General features: G+C 44.6%; 1 protein-coding gene across 1 annotated transcript in view; it reads left to right on the plus strand.

The window, feature by feature from the left end:
- Positions 1-21,435, plus strand: part of LOC142596450 (lens epithelium-derived growth factor-like) — an 81,465-nt gene that overhangs the window by 36,290 nt on the left and 23,740 nt on the right. Inside the window, exons 5-8 of the mRNA XM_075725544.1 lie at positions 2,393-2,471; positions 4,380-4,455; positions 6,406-6,631; positions 7,329-7,447. Of these exons, the coding sequence (XP_075581659.1) occupies positions 2,393-2,471; positions 4,380-4,455; positions 6,406-6,631; positions 7,329-7,447 (500 nt within the window). The remainder of the gene's footprint in view (positions 1-2,392; positions 2,472-4,379; positions 4,456-6,405; positions 6,632-7,328; positions 7,448-21,435) is intronic.

Below are 21,435 nucleotides of genomic sequence, written 5' to 3' on the forward strand. Positions count from 1 at the left end.
AGCTTCCTTCGGATCCCACTTCTGAGAGCAGTTTTACTAATGTCATTGTTTAGGTCTGTACAGACTAAACGCGTGCATTGATTACTTTGCAATAATTGGTTCCGTGTGAAGGAGTTTGGATATTTATTGTCCCTGTGAAAGTGTGACTATTAATGCAAAGAACACTACAAAGTTACAGGAAAAGTGGCTGTCTCTACTTCCCCTTTCCTTGCTGACAGGAGCAGCGGTTGTCAGACGTTGGGAGGAGTAGGGTGCTGAGGGTGTCTGTTCTGGCCACGCAGGAGCATGGTCCTGGGCATCCCCAAAGGCAGAGTCATGCTGCCCCCCTTCGGGCTGAGGTGGATGTGTTTTATGAGGTGGAGAGCACCTTCCAGATTATTTCATCTTTAGTTGTTGGACTGCTCTGAACTGTCGCTCATTGATTGGTGTAGTGAGTCACCAGGCAAATAGTCTTGTATGAGTTTAGTTCTGCTATTTCTGCCAATTACGTGTTTTTTTTATAACACCTGCTTCGTTGTGCTTCATCTAACAAAAGTTACAACCCTAACAACTACATAGCAACATACTGAAGGTCAGTGGGCCTCCAACATCAGTCTCGTTATTCAGGTGATGTCAGCTCAGTAGGCCAAGACAATCAGAGGAGGGCCGAGAGCACAGGGGGCAGAGACAGCACAGGGGTTAGAGAGGGAGGCCGGGGGGGGGGGGCGCAGAGAGAAAGAGAGAGAGTGCAAGGGGGGGGGGGGTGTTGCACGAGAGTGGGGGCAGGGCTGAGGGATTTTACAAGTGTGGCACTTCTCTGTCTCCTTCCTTTCTTGCCTTCAGAAATCTTTACAAGTTTGGTTTTTTTCTTTTTAAAACCTAAGTTCTAAACCCCTCAAGTTCATGCCAAGGAAAAGTTCTTAGTTCTTAACAGCTTTGATTTAGACATTCCAACAGTTATGGCCCTTATGAATGCCTTAATTTATACAATTTGAACATTAAACTCATACAAAGAAGTTGATTCTTAAAGACTTTAATTTTTTAAAAAAGCATTCAAGACTGTTTTCTAACCAATGTGCATCATCAACAGGTTCAGTGAAAACACCAGATTTCTTCCTAGTATGACATCTATAATACCAAAAGCATACTATGAGAATTCACGCAGCATAAATTGGTACAATTGGTACATAGCATCACTTGGTACAATGTTTTACAAGAACAAAATTAAACTTTAACATTAACTGCTATAAAAACAATGTTTCCAATTCATACGAAGCACAGTAAAAAGCCATTCTGACACATGTTGAAAAACTACACACTAACAGGTCAGTATGACTGGAAGAGAGTATGTTTTATACAAATGAAGCAATTAAGCAGTTGAAAAACTATTTACACTCTTTCCTGCTATTAACTGGACAAACATACAGGAGTCAGATTAAAACATACTACAACTCTATCTCCTGTTTTCTGAATGGGATTTTGAGATGTGTATTGCTTATTAGTACTGGATAAAACCATCAGCAAAGCATTTAAATACTTTTCAAATTAAGATTAAAGGGGTTGTTATTCCGCAAAATTTAACATTAAAATACTACGCTTATAAAATTTTTAAAACTTTTGGTCCGTAGATTTCAAATGCAAAACTTAATAACTTTATTTTGTATTAAAAAAAAAAAAAGACTCCAGTGGCATCATTTCTTTTCAAAGAGATTCCTTTGGATTTTCAAGCTCTCTCTCTTCACCTGATGTTCTAGAAAAATAATAAAGCAACATTAATAGCCATATAAAGAATTTTAGACATAAGTCTTATTTGTATTCCATTCAGGCATTCCTGAAGCCTGTTGTAAGCCAAACAGTTTTTTACTGTATTTCTGACACTGGTACCAGTACCAAACTCAATGCCCTTGGAAGTGTAGAAGATGGAATCCAGTATTCTTTTTGTGCTGGAAAAAGAAAAGGAAGTTTGTGTTGACTGCAGGACCATGCCATCAGCAGCATGCACATTCAAGCTTGTAGCTTCCTTTCACTCCAACCAGCACTAACATATTGGTTTGCTAGAGAACTTTTCACATCCTTCTTCTGGATTTTAGCAGTGGGGTTTCTTCCGCTGAGTTATAAAACCTGAATGATTGCAGTATATTGCTCCAAGTTGTTTGCAGTGACCACTGCAACAATCATTTAAGGTTTACTTTCCCCCTTATAAACAGAGTGCTTTGTCCCAAATATTTATGAATTTTTATCCAGAAACTATTGGGCTTTTTATGCATCCTTACTCTACTAAATTATTTTTTTTTTATTTTTTAGTGGTTTAGAAATATATTTTATGCAATATTTTAGGAAGCAAGTAAGAAATAGCTGCTTTATGGGGAGAGGGTCTATGGCTTTAATTTGTGAATTGCTTTCTTTAAATTAGGCTGAAAAACAAGCTGAAGCTGCGGAAGCTGCAGCGGCTGTGACTCCAAAAGTAAGCCCTAAAAGAGGAAGACCGGCAGGTAACTTTAAACAAAAAGGAATTTTATTTATTTTTCCCCATACAAAATAACTTAATAGAGGTGGTCAGAGGATTTATTGCCCCCAGATCTCCAGAGTATTACAGAATGTTTCCTAATATGTAAACTTCCAATTTTTATTTTTGTATATATATACACACACATCTAAACTATCCTACATGGCAACCTGAGGTATTTAGCAATTTAGCACATAAAGGGCCTTAAAATGTTTGTGGTTATGCTGGGTCCTACGAAATAAGGATCATTGTATCCCCTTGCAAGTATCACCTTTAGGAAAGCCTCCATAGGATTCTGCTAACTTACAGACTATGCAATAGGACCTCTGTTTCACTGTGGCTTCACAAAGGTTTATATTAATCAAAGATGTGTAAAACCGGTACTTAAGTTGTGTTAGACTATCCACAAAACAAGTTTTAAAAAAATGGGGGGAGGGAGACTGTCTATAGGTAGAGCTCAGAGGACAGCAAAAACAAGTGAAGAGCTGGAGAGATTTTGCTGAAAAGATGTTTAAAGGAAATCCCTGTAGACCGATAGACAACTGAGAAGAAAATATAGCTATTAGAAGCAGCATGCAATTTCAAAGATTTTGCTAATAGTTCTGCAGTACTTGTTTGTGCAATTAGCAATGATTTCATTGTAATTCTTATGGCAAGTTTGCAAGTATTCTTGAAGGAAACGTTTTAAATTTGTTTACTGCTAACATGGGGAAAGTTATTGGAGCACTTAAATATGCTATATGAGCATTTAGTCTGGGAAACAGCTAATTTAATACTTTATACTCACCTGTATCTGGTAGCATTATGAAAATAACTTTTAGAAAGCGCAACCATAGTTAGCTCCCAAGGCAAACTATTTAAGACTAGATGTGAGGAAATGAAGTATTACCTTAGTACTTCGCCCACTTTCATTATATCTATTAAATGAACATTTTTAATATTTTAATGTGTGTGGGATTATATTGATCTTTCAAATTAATTGTGTTTATACAAGCTATTGTCTGTAAGAGCAGGAAAGGACCTTTACAAGAGATGCTTTGGCACCCTATGGGAAATGTGTTGTTAGATGATGTACTGTGCGGCATTCTCTCGCATTAATATGATGCATGCATCTCTTGCTTAGCAGTGCTCCACACTAACACGAGCAGCACTTCAAACACTGGGCTGTTAGGTTTTTTCCTAACAGAATGTTCACTGGGGATAGCAGATAAGCACGTTCCATAAATTTCAATCCATAATGGCAGCATACTAAGTATTTTCATTTTACAGAATTCGAAGGGTATAAACGTTGAGAAGGTGGATAAACTATTTAGCTTGTTTTAACACTGAAACATGGTGAAATTGGGAAAATGTAGAACTGTGCTGTATACCTCAGTGTGGTGGTAGAATTTCTTTCTTCACTGATTTACTCTCAGGGAAAGGGATGGAAGCTCCATGAAGCTCTTAAAACTACTACTAATAAATAGGCTGAGTTTAGATTTGCACACTAAATTACTTAAGTTTTTTTCCCCCACTTATTATTGTCTTATTATTCCACATATTATTCTCTTGTTTCAGGCTTTTTTTTTTTTTTTTTTTTTTTTTTTTATTAGCTGTGTAACATGAGGCAGGGCCATTCTGAGTGCACTGGGTGGAAAAGGCACAGGAATAGATGGCTTAAACCTCTTAGACTGCTATCTTAAAGCACCAAAGTGTTGGCTGAGATTTTAATTTTTCAAAGGGATCTCGATTAAACTTTGATACACAGTTCCAACATTTGAAGTTTTTTAAATAGAGTATTTACCCTACTAAGTTTGACTCAAGTGTTGCTTCTATGTGTTGACATGAGAAACAATCCTTTTAGGTAAGGAATGGGTGGTGGCTGTAGACTAATCTGTTCTTTTTGTATAATTAGCTACTGAAGTAAAGGTTCCAAAACCAAGAGGGAGACCCAAATTGGTGAAACCACCTTGTCCTTCAGAGACCGACATGTGAGTTGGCTTTTTATATAAAATGCCTGTCTTTATTGTAAACCAAGTGGTTGCATTTGATGAGCTGTCATGACTTACTGAGTTCCTGCCCAGCATTTTCCTTGTAGTACTCAGTATAAGTTGGATGTTGCAGTCAGGATGGGTGGACAACCAGATGGGTAAAAAAGTGGTTGGATGATTGGGCTCGGAGGATAGGGGTTAATAGGTTGTTTTCTACCTGGAGGCTGGTAACAAGTGGAATACTGCAGGGGTCTATCCTGGGACCTGTCCTGCTTAACATCTTTATCAATGACCTGGAGGAGGCGACAGAGTGCACTCTCTTCAAGTTTGCAGATGACAGCAAATGGGGGGGGGGGGGGGGGGGGCAGTCGGCAGTCAATACACTTGAGGGCAGAGATGCCATCCAGAGGGAACTAGACTAGACAGGTTGGAGGAACAGGCTGACAGGAACCTCATGAAATTCAGCCAGCACAAATGCAAAGTCCTGCCCCTGGGAAGGAAGAACCCCTGGCAATGGTACAGGCTGGGGACTGACTGCAGAGCAGCTCTGCTGAAAAGGACCTGGGGATCCTGGTAGACAGAAAGCTGACCATGAGCCAACAGCGTGCCCTGGCAGCAAAGGAGGCCAACAGTATCCTGGGCTGTATGAATAGGAGCATAGGCAGTTGTATCGGGTCTGGCTGGGATGGAGTTAACTTTCTCCATAGTAGCCCTCATAGTGCTGTGCTTTGTATTTGTAGCTAGAACGGTGTTGATAACACACCAGTGTTTTGGCTGTTGCTGAGCAGTGCTGGCACAGCATCAAAGCTTTCTCGCCACCTCCCCAAAGGTTGGAGGGTGGGCAAGAGGTTGGGAGGGGACATAGCCGGGACAGCTGACCCAAACTGACCAAAGGGCTATTTCATACCATATGATGTCATGCTCAGCAATAAAAGCTAAGAGAAAGGAGGGGGAGGAGGGGCATTCGTTATTAAGGCGTTTCTCTTCTGAAGCAATTGCTACGCGTACTGAGGCCCTACTTCCCAGGAAGTGGATGGACATGGCCTGCTGATGGGAAATAGAGAATAATTTTTTTTTTTTTTTTTTTGCTTTGCTTCTGGGCACAGCCTTTGCTTTCTTTCATTAAATCACCTTTATCTCAACCCATGAGTTCTTCATCTTATTTTCTCCCCCTGTCTTGCTGAGGAGGGGGAGTGACAGAACAGCTTGGTGGGCATCTGGCAGCCAGCCAAGGTCAACCCACCACAGCAGTAGATTGAGAGAATTGATTATCCCCCGCTATTCAGCACTTGTTAGACCACATCTAGAATCCTGGGTCCCCAGTACAAGAAAGATGCCGACTAACTGGAGCGAGTTCAGCGGAGGGCCACCAAGCTGGTCAGAGGGCTGGAACACATGTCCTATGAGGAGGGGCTGAGGGACCTGAGCTTGTTCAGCCTGGAGAAGAGAAGGCTTTGGGGGAGATCTAATAACAGCCTTCCAATACCTACAAGGAGTTCATCAAGAAGAAGGAGCCAGGCTTGTCATGACAGTGCATGGTGGGAGGATGAGAGGCAATGGGCATAAACTGAAACAAGAGAGGATCAGACTGGATATAGGGAAATACTTTTTCACCCTGAGGACAGTCAAGCAGCGGGGCAGGTTGCCCAGAGAGGTTGTCCAGTCTCCATCCTTGGAGGTTTTCAAGACCAGACTGGAGAAAGCCCCGAGTAATCTGGTCTGAACCACCCCCAGCAAGGGGTTGGACAAGAGGCTTCCAGAGGCCCCTTCCAACCTGAATTATCCTATGATCCTATGAAATGAAAGATCTAAGAGCGAGCCAACTTTGTGCAGGTGGAGTATTTGATAGTAAAAACTAAAAAGTACATCTTCCTGAATTGAGAGTTAGGTTCTCTTTTAAACTGGGTATAGATAATGAATATGAAGCTTAAATAATTTACTGTGTTTTAGTGTTCATGAAGAGGAGAAGACAAAGAAGAAAGGACTGGAAGAAAAGCCAAAAAAACAAGGGAAAAAAGATGAGGAGAGTCAGAAGGAAGATGACAAATCGAGGAAGGAATGTGATAGAAGAGAAGCAAAGAGGGAGACCGAACCAAAAAGGAGAACTACTTCCCAAGTGGGTTCTGCATCAGCATCTGATTCTGAAGAGGATGAAGGAGAACATGAAGGTGATAAGGTATATTGCTCTTTATTAACTGACTTATTGTAAAGAACAGTAGTTCACTGAAAATATTTCTTAAAGCTAATAATAGGTCTTCAGTTTTGTCTATTAAGTGCTGGAGCCTTGTGTCTGGCTGATATAGATGCATGTCTTGGAAATGAGAAGTTGCAGAATTCCTTTCTGTCAAATAATCTTTTCAATAACTTTTAGATATTTACAAAGAAAAAAAAATTCTAATACTTTATTTTTTTAAAAGATGGATTTAAATGTAAGTAATTTATTGCAGCAAAAGTTTGTTTCATTTGGGGTTTTTTTTGTTTGTTTGTTGTTCTTTTTTTAAATATGCTTACTTGAATGCATATATATTTTTTGTCCTGAGTGTTGAGAATCTGTGCGGTCTGTGAAATATATTTTTGAGAGATAGGAAGCTGTCTGTAGCTGATCATTTGGGAATGGCTTTGGGTTTTTTGGTGTTTGGGATATTCTTCTCCATGTCTGAGAGAAAGCACTAATAAAACTCAGCTTCTTATCTGCATATAAAAGATTTGGATTTAGTTACAGAGGAATGCTAACTCTCATCAGGGTGTTTCATGGACTAGAGCAATAATGTGTAGACATCTAGAGCAGGTAGGTTTAACTATTAATGTTTTTGATGTTCGGTAATCTAAAGACTCCTTCTCTCTTCTCACCCTAAAATCCTAAATAAAAACAGAAGAAAAAAGGAGGGAGAAACTTTCAAGGAGCTCATAGAAGAAACATGTTACAAGGCCAACATGAGAGAGAACTGACAGAAAGAAAGTGTAAGCAAGAGGAGCAAATGGAATCTGAGCTGTGAGTATGTTTTAAAACATAGTGTCTGTACAGTGTGGTAGTACTTTGAAACCAAGAGGAGGCACAAAACCTGACAAAATTCCCAATTGTTTTGCACTGTGTTCTGTGTCCCCCCTCTGCCTTTTTTTTTTTTTTTCCCCCCAAGCATTATTTAACTTTTTAAGTGGAGAATAAAAAAGCTCTTGTAAATCAATATGTAGTATTGTGGGAGGATGGGAAAAATTGAATCCAGAAATTAAAGTGATGTCAGTCTTTCAGTGACTTAGATTTCCTAACAGTAATTTATTTATTTAATACATATTTATATTTTATTTATTTAATATATATTATTACCCACTGCTGGTTATACAGGTTGGCAGTGATGAGGTTGCAGAGAGAAGTCCTAACACAGAGTTGGTGGGTTCTGTTTAGAAGTATCCTGAGAACACCTGAAGCTAACTCCCTTGTTCCAGCAGGGCCATGTATTACATTTTAAGTAAGTCTTGAATACATGAGATTGAGATTTATATCAAAATTCTATAGCCACGAATCAAGTTGCTCAGGTTGTGGAATACATAGGGTTCCCTGGAAAACACTTCCTTCTCTGTCTGGCAGCTGGAGGCTATGCTATCAGACAGAACAAGGAAGAAGTTATGCTTTATGCTACTCTGGCTCTGCAAAGCCAGTTGAGTAGTATCAAGCAGTTTGCAGTCAGAAGATAAATTATCACAAATGAACCAAGCATTAGCATGGAGAGAAGATCCTGCCAGAAACTTAGGGGGTCGGGACAGCAGGAAGAAATCAATCTGACCCATTCTCAAGACCTATTCCACAAGCGGGTGAAGAAGCCACCACCATGAGATCGAGACGTTCCCATCCACACAGTTCTTGGGAAGGAGGAAGAAGGGGGAGAACAAGGTAAAAATTCTGGGAATTAGGAGAAGGAAATGGTCCCCTTCATCTATAACAATAAAATTATAACCTTTCTCTATCCTTTAACAAGAATCTAGATTTATTTACTCCCCCCAAGTGATTTCGTCTCTTCCTTGTCAGTTATTCTTTCTCTAGAAACCTAAACACACTTCTTCCTTCAGGCAAACCTAAACTTTTCCAATGTCCCAAAGACACTAAACTGTTTTTACCGTTTCTGCAATTCTTAAGATATTATTATGTAATTCTGGCATGCTTTTTGATTTCTGCAATAAATTGTCATGTGTTGCTTTGGTTATCATAGAATCATAGAATGGTTTGGGTTGGAAGGGACCTTAAAGATCATCTAGTTCCAAACCCCCTGCCATGGGCAGGGATACCTTCCACTAGCTCAGATTGCTCAAAGCCCCATCCAAGCTGGCCTTGAACGCTTCCAGGGAGGAGGCATCCACAGCTTCTCTGGGCAACCTGTTCCAGTGTCTCACCACCCTCACAGTAAAGAATTTCTTCCTAATATCTAATCTAAATCTACCCTCTTTCAGCTTAAAACTGTTACCCCTCGTCCTATCACTACACTCCCTGATAAAGAGTCCCTCCCCATCTTCCCTGTAGGCCCCCTTTAAATACTGGGAGACCTTATAGCGGCCTTCCCGGAGCCTTCTCTTCTCTAGGTTAAACACCACCAACTCTCTCAGCCTTTCCTCAAAGGAGAGGTGCTCCAGCCCCCTGATCATCTTCGTGGCCCCCTGCTCGAGCAGGTCCATGTCTTTCTTATGCTGGGGGCCCCAGAGCTGAACACAGTACTCCAGGTAGGGTCTCACGAGAGCCGAGTCTTCTTTACTTTTAAAGAGATTTCATATTTTATGCATCTAGGGAACTATACAGAGCTCCACTTCAGTAAAAGTAAGGAGCAATAGCGTAGCCATCGCCAGAAGGAATGTGGCGACCCAGACAGAGCTCCCGCACAAATATGCAGCCGTCCAGGTCTCCGGCTGCAGGGAGTGCCTGAGCCTGTCACTTGTACCGGAGGGCAGCGGAGACGGCAGATGTCTTCGGTGTGATCAGGTAGATGATCTCCTCAGCCTGGTGGCAGAGCTGAAGGAGGAAGTGGAAAGGCTAAGGAGTATCAGGGAGTGCGAGACGGAGATAGATTGGTGGAGCAACACCCTACCATCCCTGGGGCCAAGGCAGCAGATGGAGGCCCCACAAGGAGCAGAGGATCCCCTACCCTCTTGCCAGCAAGCAGAAGGAGGGGACCTAAGAGACAGGGGGGGAATGGAAACAGGTCCCTGCCCGGGGCAGCAGGCAAATCCCCTCCCGGCCTCCCCCTCACCTTCCCAGTTGCCCTTACATAACAGATATGGGGCTCTGGAAGTTGAGGGCCAGGCAAGTGAGGAGGTAGGTGAAGGTCCAGCCAGGGGGTTGCCGAGGGCGAGTCAGTCAGCTCCACGGATTACGACTGCCCCTGTCAAGAAAAAAAGGAGGGTAATTGTGGTAGGCGATTCCCTCCTGTGGGGAACAGAGGGCCCAATCTGCCATCCGGACCCATCCCACAGGGAAGTCTGCTGCCTCCCTGGGGCCCGGGTTAGGGACGTTACCAAGAAACTCCCCGATCTGGTACGGCCCTCCGATTATTACCCACTATTGGTTATGCAGGTTGGCAGTGATGAGGTTGCAGAGAGAAGTCCTAAAGCGATCAAAAGGGACTTCAGGGCACTGGGGCAATTGGTTGCAGGATCAGGAGCACAGGTAGTGTTTTCCTCTATCCCGTCAGTGGCAGGGAAGAATGCTGAAAGGAACGGGAAAACTCACCTGATTAACAAGTGGCTCAGAGGCTGGTGCCGTCGGTGGAATTTTGTTTTTTTCGATCATGGGGAGGCTTACACGGCACCGGGCCTGCTGGCAGCAGATGGAGTTCAGCTGTCTCCAAAGGGGAAAAGGATTCTCGCTCATGAGTTAGCGGGACTCATCAAGAGGGCTTTAAACTAGGTTCGAAGGGGGAAGGGGATATAACCAGGCTCGCTAGAGAGGAACCCGAGGGTGGCATGGCAATGTTGGGGGTGAAATCGATAGCCCGCCTCAAGTGCATCTACACCAATGCACGCAGCATGGGCGACAGACAGGAGGAGCTGGGAGCCCTTGCGCAGCAGGCTAGCTACGACATAGTCGCCATCACAGAAACATGGTGGGACGACTCTCATGACTGGAGTGCTGCACTGGATGGCTATAAGCTCTTCAGAAGGGATAGGCAAGGAAGGAGAGGCGGTGGAGTGGCTCTGTATGTTAGGGAGTGTTTTGACTGTATAGAGCTCGACAGTGGTGATGACAAGGTCGAGTGCTTATGGGTAAGGATGAGGGGGAAGGCCAGCAAGGCAGACGTCCTGTTGGGAGTCTGCTATAGACCACCCAACCAGGATGTAGAGATAGATGAAGCGTTCTATAAGCGGCTGGCAGAAGTCTCGCGATCGCTAGCCCTTGTTCTCATGGGGGACTTCAACTTGCCAGACATCTGCTGGAAATACAACACAGCAGAGAGGAAACAGTCTCGGAGGTTCCTAGAGTGTGTGGAAGATAACTTCCTGACGCAGCTGGTAAGTGAGCGTACCAGGGGAGGTGCCTCGCTTGACCTGCTGTTTACAAACAGAGAAGGGCTTGTGGGAGATGTCGTGGTCGGAGGCCGTCTTGGGCTTAGCGACCACGATATGAGTTCTCGATTCTTGGCGACGTAGGGAGGAGGGGCAGCAAAACTGTTACCATGGACTTCCGGAGGGCAGACTTTGGCCTGTTGAGGACACTGGTTGGGAAAGTCTGATGGGAGACAGTCCTGAAGGGCAAAGGGGTCCAGGAAGGCTGGGCCTTCTTCAAGAAGGAAGTCTTAAGGGCGCAGGAGCGGGCTGTCCCCGTGTGCCGTAAGACGAACCAGCGGGGAAGACGACCGGCCTGGCTGAACAGGGAGCTTTTGCGGGGACTCAGGGAAAAAAGGAGAGTCTGCCACCTTTGGAAGAAGGGGCAGGCAACTCAGGAAGAGTACAGGGATCTTGTTAGGTCATGCAGGGCGAAAATTAGAAAGGCAAAAGCCCAGCTAGAACTCAATCTGGCCACTGTTGTAAGAGATAATAAAAAATGTTTTTACAAATACATTATCAACAAAAAGAGAGCCAAGGAGAATCTCCATCCTTTGGTGGATGCAGGGGGTGTGGTGGTGCATCCCCCCCCCCCCCCCCCCCCCGGCCTATTCCTCTTTCTCTTCAATGGCTTTACGATCTTAGGAATTCCAGGCCGCTGCTTTTGTTTAGCGAGTTAGTCAGTTAAGCGCCCCTTAATTGTCCTTATCAAAATCTTCGTATTATGGCTAAGGAGAGGAGCAAGAACAACAAGCAAGAACTGACAGCCTTGAAACAGAGTGGTATCATCGTTAGTGGAATTCCAGCAACTACCGATCCGAACTGTGGCTCGGGTGGAAATTTACTGGTGATTAAAGCCAATCATCTCACAATCCTATAAACAGCAGTCCTAAGTGAGGCCCTTTGAGCTCTCCTGGACTGCCGCGGGCTGCACCAGCATCTCCCTCTGAGTGAGACGCCTCTCAGAGCCAGCAAACTCTGAAAGTTTGCTGCAACCAGAAATCCATTGCCGAAGACTGACAGTGGAGCTTGGGCTGAAACCCTTCACTCCTCGAGGCTCAACCCTCGCCCATTGAGAAATGCCAAGACATTAGACGTATTTCACTGAACTCGAGCGGAATCTTTAACAGGTATACCATTTTCATATATGCATTCATATTTGTGAGTGTGCATGTGTGAATCAATTTAAGTAATCTGTAGATGTATGATTTAATTTCAAAGGGAGTCTTATACTGCTGTATTATTCTTATAGCATTACTCTCCTAAACCGTTGACCAAGTCTGAGACTAAGAGTGGGCCCAGCCGCACCTAGGCTCCTCTCTGAGAAGGAGTTTAGAAAGCAAGGGGGTCCGTTCTGAACCTCGTGACTCAACGGGAGGGTCCCCCTTATTCCATATATACGCAATCCCTTTAAGAATCATTCCAACTCAGTGTGATTTAATTTTCTTTTTATGCACTTCCATGTAGTAATAGAGTGAACCTTGCCATCTTCGAATCTGTAACTAAGTCACTGTTTTGATCAATTTTGTCTAATAACTTTATTAATCATTGATGATTGAGTGCTATTAAAAATATTATAATCAAAATCTGCGATTTGCTACAAGTAAATTCTAACTGTTACTAAATCAAGCTGTGTAAAGTCACTCATTCATAGTGAATTGACATAATCAGCAGGATTCACAAACTTGCATTCGTGACAAGGGGGGGACCATTGTCACCAAGGATGAGGAAAAGGCTGAGGTACTTAATGCCTTCTTTGCCTCTGTCTTTAATAGCCAGACCAGTTATCCCCAGGGTACTCAGCCCCCTGAACTGGAAGACAGGGACGGGGAGCAGAATGGAGCCCCCCATAGTCCAGGAGGAAGCAGTTAATGACCTGCTATGCCACCTGGACGCTCACAAGTCTATGGGGCCGGATGGGATCCACCCGAGAGTACTGAGGGAGCTGGCAGGGGAGCTTGCCAAGCCACTTTCCATCATCTATCAGCAGTCCTGGTTAACAGGGGAGGTCCCTGATGACTGGAGGCTTGCCAATGTGACGCCCATCTACAAGAAGGGCCGGAAGGAGGACCCGGGGAACTACAGGCCTGTCAGCCTGACCTCGGTGCCGGGAAAGATTATGGAGCAGATCATCTTGAGTGCGCTCAACAGGCACGTGCAAGTCAACCAGGGGATCGGGCCCAGCCAGCATGGGTTCATGAAAGGCAGGTCCTGCTTGACCAACCTGATCTCCTTCTATGACCTGGTGACCCGCCTAGTGGATGAGGGAAAGGCTGTGGGTGTCATCTACCTGGACTTCAGTAAAGCCTTTGACACCGTCTCCCACAGCATTCTCCTTAGGAAGCTGGCAGCTCATGGCTTGGACGGGCGTACTCTTCGCTGGGTAACAAACTGGCTGGGTGGCCGAGCCCAGAGAGTTGTGGTGAATGGAGTTAAGTCCAGTTGGCGACCAGTCACAAGCGGTGTTCCCCAGGGCTCCGTTTTAGGGCCAGCCTTGTTTAATATCTTTATCAACGAACTGGATGAGGGGATTGAGTGCACCCTCAGTAAGTTTGCAGATGACACCACACCGGGTGGGAGTGTCGATCTGCTCGAGGGTAAGATGGCCCTGCAGAGGCATCCAGAGAGGCTGGACCGATGGGCCGAGGCCAACTGTGTGAGGTTCAACAAGGCATAGTGCCGGGTCCTGCACTTGGGTCACAACAACCCCATGCAACGCTACAGGCTTGGGGAAGAGTGGCTGGAAAGCTGCCTGGCCGAAAAGGACCTGGGGGTGCTGGTTGACAGCCGGCTGAACATGAGCCAGCAGTGTGCCCAGGTGGCCAAGAAGGCCAACAGCATCCTGGCTTGTATCAGGACTAGTGTGGCCAGCAGGAGCAGGGAAGCGATCGTCCCCCTGTACTCGGCGCTGGTGAGGCCGCACCTTGAATACCGTGTCCAGTTTTGGGCCCCTCAGTACAAGAAGGACATTGAGGTGCTGGAGCGTGTCCAGGGAAGGGCAACGAAGCTGGTGAAGGGTCTGGAGCCCAAGTCTTATGAGGAGTGGCTGAGGGAACTGGGGTTGTTTAGCCTGGAGAAGAGGAGGCTGAGGGGAGACCTTATCGCTCTCTACAACTACCTGAAAGGAGGTTGTAGCGAGGTGGGTGTTGGTCTCTTCTCCCAAGTAACAAGTGATAGGACGAGAGGAAATGGCCTCAAGCTGCGTCAGGAGAGGTTTAGATTGGATATTAGGAAAAATGTCTTCACGGAAAGAGTAGTCAAGCATTGGAACAGGCTGCCCAGAGAGGTGGTGGAGTCACCATCCCTGGAGGTGTTCAGAAAACGGGTAGACGTGGCACTCTGGGACATGGTTTAGTAGGCATGGTGGTGTTGGGTTGGCGGTTGGACTGATGATCTTGGAGGTCCTTTCCAACCTTAATGATTCCTAGTTTTTGCTTTCATTAAAAATAATCCAGCCACCAAGCCAGGAAACATGAAATTACTGCTCTACCCTTAACTGGTTTAGTGGTGGACTTGGTAGTGTTAGGCTAATGGTTGGACTGGATGATCTTAAAGGTCTTTTCCAACCGAAACGATTCTATGATCTTAGTGACTGTGCATAGTTTAGATTATACCCGATGCCTAATTATCAAGCACAAAACCTAATATTGATAAAATGTGAAAAGGTTTATTTTCCTTTTTGCTTTCTTGCAACTTCCTCTGTCAGCATAATGGATATAAATTGAATTTTTTGTTTCATTTTTCTAAATCATTATTTTCCATTTTTCTGGTCTAGGTATCTACCTCATTAATATTTGTTAGGCAAACTCAATTCAGTGCTTTGTACATAAGACACAGCCTTGCTTAAAGAATGTGAGCGTGTGCAGGTACAACTGCGTTGCTCCTCAGTCTACTGCCAAATTTGTGCCAACATCCTCAGCTATTCATCCTCTCAGTTGGTAAAAAGAAACAAAGCAGCTTGTTGAACAATGTTGCAGAAAAGACCTTGACTTTTGCTGATTTAACATGTATTACCAACTACAGCTTTTCTTAGTACCAATGAATAATTCAACACATCCCAAACTTTAAAAAGATAACTTAAGGAAACAGCATATATGCCTATCAACACAGCTGAAAGTAGTTCTTAAGCACAATCACTTGGAATACATTATTTTCTAAAATGCACGGAATCACAGAATAATTCAGGTTGAAAGAGACCTCAGGAGGTCATCTAACTTCAACCTCTGGCTCAAAGCAAGATTAGCTATGGGATCAGATTGTTCAAGTACATATTCAAAAAGATATGAAAGCATCTTATCTCTAGTTAACAAATGGAGTAAAGTTACAGCAATATTTAAAATACAGAACTGAAGAGACATTTACAAACCATTTGCTCAGACACAGTACTCAGTGCTTACGAGTGTTTTGTAAATTCATGTTTTGCTCATGTTTACTCTGCTTAATGGTCTCTTCTTTAAACAATTGAACACTGCATATGAAATTGTAAGCAAGTTTCACATGACAGAAATATAGTCTGCAGATTGTTCCAGTTTTAACATGTGCAGCATATGCATTTCTCAGCATGAAAGGTGTACCAGTTTAGTCAGAGTGGTAAGCTTACAAGTGGACTTTTACTGCAAAAACTGTAAACTAACATTGGTTTAAGCAAGATAGGTTTGTGTTATGCACACATTGTTTGATAATGGCTAATCCAAATAAATTGCTCTTAAGTAGCCATACAAGGGTTTATGTAAACAGGTTTGAGTTTTTTGTTTAGATGAGTTAAACAATGCTAACTGGAGCTTAGAGTTCAAGCCAACGCAAATACACACACACACTCTCACTCACTCACTCTCTCTTGAATAGAGGGAAATGTATATTGGCAGAATGTAACACTACCACTGGCTCAATCCTTGGAAGATATACTTGCAAGTTTTAAAGGACAAAAGCACAATATTGTGCTGGAATATTTAAAGAAATATATGAATTAATTTGCCTATAGTTGCTTGTTTGAGACAACCTGGTCAAGACATCTTGTGCAAGTATGTGAAGTGTTCGTCTTCAGTTTCTTTTGACCAATAATGACCACTGGTGTGTCATGTCTGCACCCAAATAGCCTTATGCTTTTAACAGGAAATAAAAAGGGCAGTCTGCTGACTCAGTTTGTCCCTTGCCACTACAAAAATCCAAGTGTTGTCAGGTTCTGTAGAAACAAGGAAGTGGAACAGGTCATGAAAAATGTACCTTGGAGAGACAGTTATTAAAAGTGGCCATTTGCTTTCAAGTGATTGGCCACATACGTTCCACTGTCCAACCGCTTCATTTACAATTTCAATTAACTCAGATGACACACTGCATTAATGTCATATTGCATTTTGAACAACTCATTGATTTAAGCACAGTGCCGTGTTGCATAACTTGGGTTCGGAACTTGCACTGATCTCTTATTTATAAAAGGTACTCCTTTAGTATGCCACCCATCCAGGCAAAACAAACATTTGTAATTATCATTATTTAGCTGAAAACTCCCAAATGACATTTTTTAAAGCTGTCCAATCAGGAACCAATAATTCCAAGACTACCTCTGGAGCAAAATCAAATTCCTGTTCATCTAAAAGAAGAGATAAAACATAACTTCAGTTTACCCTACTGCAATTAATAGTCAACATGTCCCACAGATTTATATGCAAAGTTTTAGCTTCCAGGCAGCCAAAAGGAATGCTGGACACCACAAGTCTCTCGGACTCTTTCATGCTTCTAAAACCAAGGAGAACACTGCTGACAGCATAGCTTCCCCCAATGAATACTGCTGGACAAAAACAATCTGTGAGCACTGACTACAGGAGTACTTAGAAAACAAACTAGCACTTCAAGAAAAGAGTTCAGCTAAAGGTTGATCCTAGAATTTTTCCCTCTCTTTTTCAAAATTCTGCAGAATTGTATAATAATCCTAAGCTTTTGGAAGTCTGATTCAGTATCTGAATAAAATGTGAAAGGAGTATGGAAACTGATAAACATGCAGGTTTTTTATTTAATGGATGCTTATTTTTACAACATTTGGAAAAACTCATGGAATGGTGGAATATACCAGTTAAAATAAGGCTTTTAAAGTCTGATAAAACAAGAGTGAAGACTTGATAAATAGGGTTTGTTTGGGTTTTTTTTCTGAATAAAAATGTTTTAGGAGTTTTCTTTAAAGATTGTGGTATATTTATAGCTTACTGTCCTGGTTTCAGCTGGGATAGAGTTCATTTTCCTCCTAGTAGCAGGCATAGTGCTGTGTTTTGGATTTAGTAGGAGAAGAATGTTGATAACACGCTGATGTTTTTAGTTGTTGCTGAGTACTGCTTATGCTAGTCAAGGACTTTTCAGCTTCCCATGCTCGACCAGGTACACAAGAAACTGGGAGGGGGCACAGCCAGAAGAGTTGATCCAAACTGGCCAAAGGGCTATTCCATACCATATGATGTCATGCTCAGTATATAAACTGGGGGGGGGGGTTGGCTGGGGAGCAGCGATCGCTGCTCGGGGACTGGCCTGGGTATCGGTCGGCGGGTGGTGAGCAATTGCATTGTGCATCACTTGCTTTGTATATTGTTATTATTATCATTACTATTTTACTTTATTTCAATTATTAAACTGTTCTTATCTCAACCCAGGAGTGTTTCTCACTCTTACTCCTCCAATTCTCTCCCCCATCCCACCGGGTCAGGGGGACTGAGCGAGCGGCTGCGTGGTGCTTTAGTTGCTGGCTGGGGCTAAACCACGACAGTCCTTTTTGGCCCCCAACGTGGGGTGCGAAGGGTTTGAGATAATAACAGATTAACCAGAGCGTATTAAGGAGTCTGTTAACAGTTGCCGGTCATGATATTAGTTCATCTGATCTGCGCCATGTTCTTTTTTTTGCAGTACGCGTTAAAGCTTGGTGTTGGTTTGTGCAGTGTGCTATGCTCTGCAGTGATTCATGATCTTTTGCTCGGGAGGCTCCTTATCAAAACCCTGACCTTGAGCATTCTTTGGTATTTGGGTTTCAGACAGAAGTCACTACTGTACTTTGGGTACTACGTCATGGAGAGAGTTAGCAATTATACTTCTTCCTCCGAGAGGCTTGTTGTGGAGGAAATACAGAATGGCACCTTTGCTGCCTTCTTCTATGATGTTTCCTCCTTCATTACAACAACTTTTCAGTATCTGGAACACCCCTGGGCAGTTAAGATACTTCTATTGATACTTCTTGGGAATGTTGTTTCGGTTTTGATAAAGGTCAGTAAGCAATTTAAGAATATCATCCAGAGATCTACCCCAAGGCTGGAGAGTTATGAGTGGCAGGGTGTGTGGGATAGTATGGGCAAGTACGTAGGGCAGTGGGCACCTCCAGTGTTTTGGAACTTCACCCCTGAACAAGTGCAGAATCCTGAAGAACTAGTAAAGTATTTGGAAGAAGTATGTTGTCACCCTGGCAGCTCCAGAGAGACACAAATCATTGCAACATGCTGGGGGCTGGCCCATGCCTATCGAGCCGTGGTCAACACTATTCAGTACCCTCAAGGGAAAGAGAAGGTCTCTGGATCTGATGACAAAACGACAAGCACTGTGGCTACTCAAACCCCTGCCCCAGGCACTGCGGCTACTCCAACCACAGCCATGGGCACTGCGGCTAAACCAGAGAACCAACCCACACCAGTATCAGTTGCTCCTATACAGAAGAAAAAATACATGAGGAAATCGGCTCGTTTAGTAAGGGATGAAGATGAACCAGGGCCATCACGAGAACCAGAGGAGGAAGAACCCATAAGTGAGATGGTAACCACCCGATCCCTATCCCTGAGTGAGCTGCGAGATATGCGAAAAGATTTCGGTCGTCATCCAGGCGAGCACATCATCACCTGGCTGCTCCGATGCTGGGATAACGGGGCCAGTAGCCTGGATTTAGAGGGTAGGGAAGCCAAGCAGCTGGGATCCCTTTCTAGGGAAGGGGGCATTGACAAAGCAATTGGAAAAGGGGCAAAAACGCTCAGCCTCTGGAGGCGACTTCTGTCAAGCATGAAGGAAAGGTGTCCCTTCAAGGAGGATGTTATATACCGCCCAGGCAAATGGACCACCGCAGAGAAAGGTATCCAGTACCTGAGGGAATTAGGCGTGCTGGAGGTGATTTATAGTGACCTGAACGATGAGCAGTTACCCAAAGATCCAGATGAAGTCAGGTGCACACGACCCATGTGGCGGAAGGTGGTACAGAGCGCGCCAGCATCATATGCCAACTCGTTGGCAATACTGGCCGGGAAAGATGAGGCACCCACGGTGGATGACGTGGCTAGATGACTCCGGGAATACAAAGAAAGTATCTCTTCCTCCCTACGGGCCTGTGTCTCGGCTGTGGAAAAACTGTCCCAAGAGTTCCAGCAACTCAGAGAGGATCTGTCCTACTCCCCACCTGCACGGACCAGTATCTCGGCCATTAGGAGTCAACGTCCCTATGCTCAAGAGAGAGGATATAGAGGATATACATATATAGGATATATACAGGATATACACCACGGGGCACCCTGTGGTTTTACCTGCATGATCACAGAGAGGACATGAGGAAGTGGGATGGAAAATCCACCTCGACCCTAGAGGCACGGGTGCGGGAGTTGCAAGGAAAAACTATTAGAAAAGGCTGTTCTCCCAGGAAAATTGCAGCTCCGGTTTCCAGTGAGCAGTTCCCCAGACAGAGTAAGAGGGCTAATTTTACTTCCGACCTTGATCAGGGGACTTTTGATTCACATTTACAAGGAGTGAACAATGAATACTATGACCAGTGTTAGAGGGGCCCTGCCTCCAGCCAGGTGGTGGAAAGGGACAATCGGGTTTACTGGACTGTGTGGATTTGATGGCCTGGCACATCAGACCCACAGGAGCATAAGGCTCTAGAGACACCGGTGCACAGTGTACCCTAATGCCATCAAGCTATAGAGGGGCAGAACCCATTTATATTTCTGGAGTGACAGGGGAATCCCAACAGCTAACCGTATTGGAGGCCGAGGTGAGCCTAACCGGGAATGAGTGGCAGAAGCACCCCATTGTGACTGGCCCAGAGGCTCCGCGCATCCTTGGCATAGATTACCTCAGGAGAAGGTATTTCAGTGACCCACAAGGGTACCAGTGGGCTTTTGGTATAGCTGCCTTGGAGACGGAGGAAATTAAACAGCTGTCCACCTTGCCCTGTCTCTCAGAGGACCCTTCTGCTGTGGGGTTGCTGAGGGTCGAAGAACAACAGGTGCCGATCGCTACCACAACAGTGCACCGGCGGCAATATCGCACCAACCAAGACTCCCTGATTCCCATCCATAACCTGATTCGTCGACTGGAGAGCCAAGGAGTGATCAGCAAGACTCGCCCACCCTTTAACAGTCCCATATGGCCAGTGCGAAAGTCTAATGGGGAGTGGAGACTAACAGTGGACTATTGTGGCCTGAACGAAGTTACACCGCCACTGAGTGCTGCCGTACCGGACATGCTAGAACTTCAATATGAACTGCAGTCAAAGGCAGCCAAGTGGTATGCCACAATTGACATCGATAATGCGTTTTTCTTCATCCCTTTGGCAGCAGAGTGCAGGCCCCAGTTTGCTTTCACTTGGAGGGGTGTTCAGTACACCTGGAACCGACTGCCCCAGGGGTGGAAACACAGCCCCACCATTTGCCATGGACTGATCCAGACAGCACGGGAACAGGGTGAAGCTCCAGGACATCTGCAGTACATTGCTGACATCATTGTGTGGGGCAATAGAGCAGAAGAAGTTTTTGAGAAGGGAAAGAAAATAGTCCAAATCCTTCTGAAGGCTGGTTTTGCCATAAAACAAAGTAAGGTCAAGGGACCTGCACAGGAGATCCAGTTTTTAGGAATAAAATGGCAAGATGGACGTCATCAGATCCCAATGGATGTGATCCACAAAATAACAGCTATGTCCCCACCAACTAGCAAAAAGGAAACACAAGCTTTCTTAGGCGTTGTGGGTTTTTGGAGAATGCATATTCCAAATTACAGCCAGATCGTAAGCCCTCTCTATCAAGTGACCCGGAAGAAGTACGATTTCATATGCGGCCCTGAGCAACAGCAAGCCTTTGAACAAATTAAACGTGAGATAGTTCATGCAGTAGCCCTTGGGCCAGTCCGGGCAGGGCAGGATGTAAAAAAAAATGTGCTCTACACCGCAGCCGGGGAGAACGGCCCTACCTGGAGCCTCTGGCAGAAAGCACCAGGGGAGACTCGAGGTTGACCCCTAGGGTTTTGGAGTCGGGGATACAGAGGATCCGAAGCCCGCTATACTCCAACTGAGAAAGAGATATTGGCAGCATACGAAGGGGTTCGAGCTGCTTCGGAAGTGGTTGGTACTGAAGCACAGCTCCTGCTGGCACCCCAACTGTCGGTGCTGGGCTGGATGTTCAAAGGGAGGGTCCCCTCTACACATCATGCAACTGATGCTACATGGAG

This window comes from Pelecanus crispus, chromosome W (assembly GCF_030463565.1).
Source record: "Pelecanus crispus isolate bPelCri1 chromosome W, bPelCri1.pri, whole genome shotgun sequence".
NCBI classification, from domain to species: Eukaryota; Metazoa; Chordata; class Aves; order Pelecaniformes; family Pelecanidae; genus Pelecanus; species Pelecanus crispus.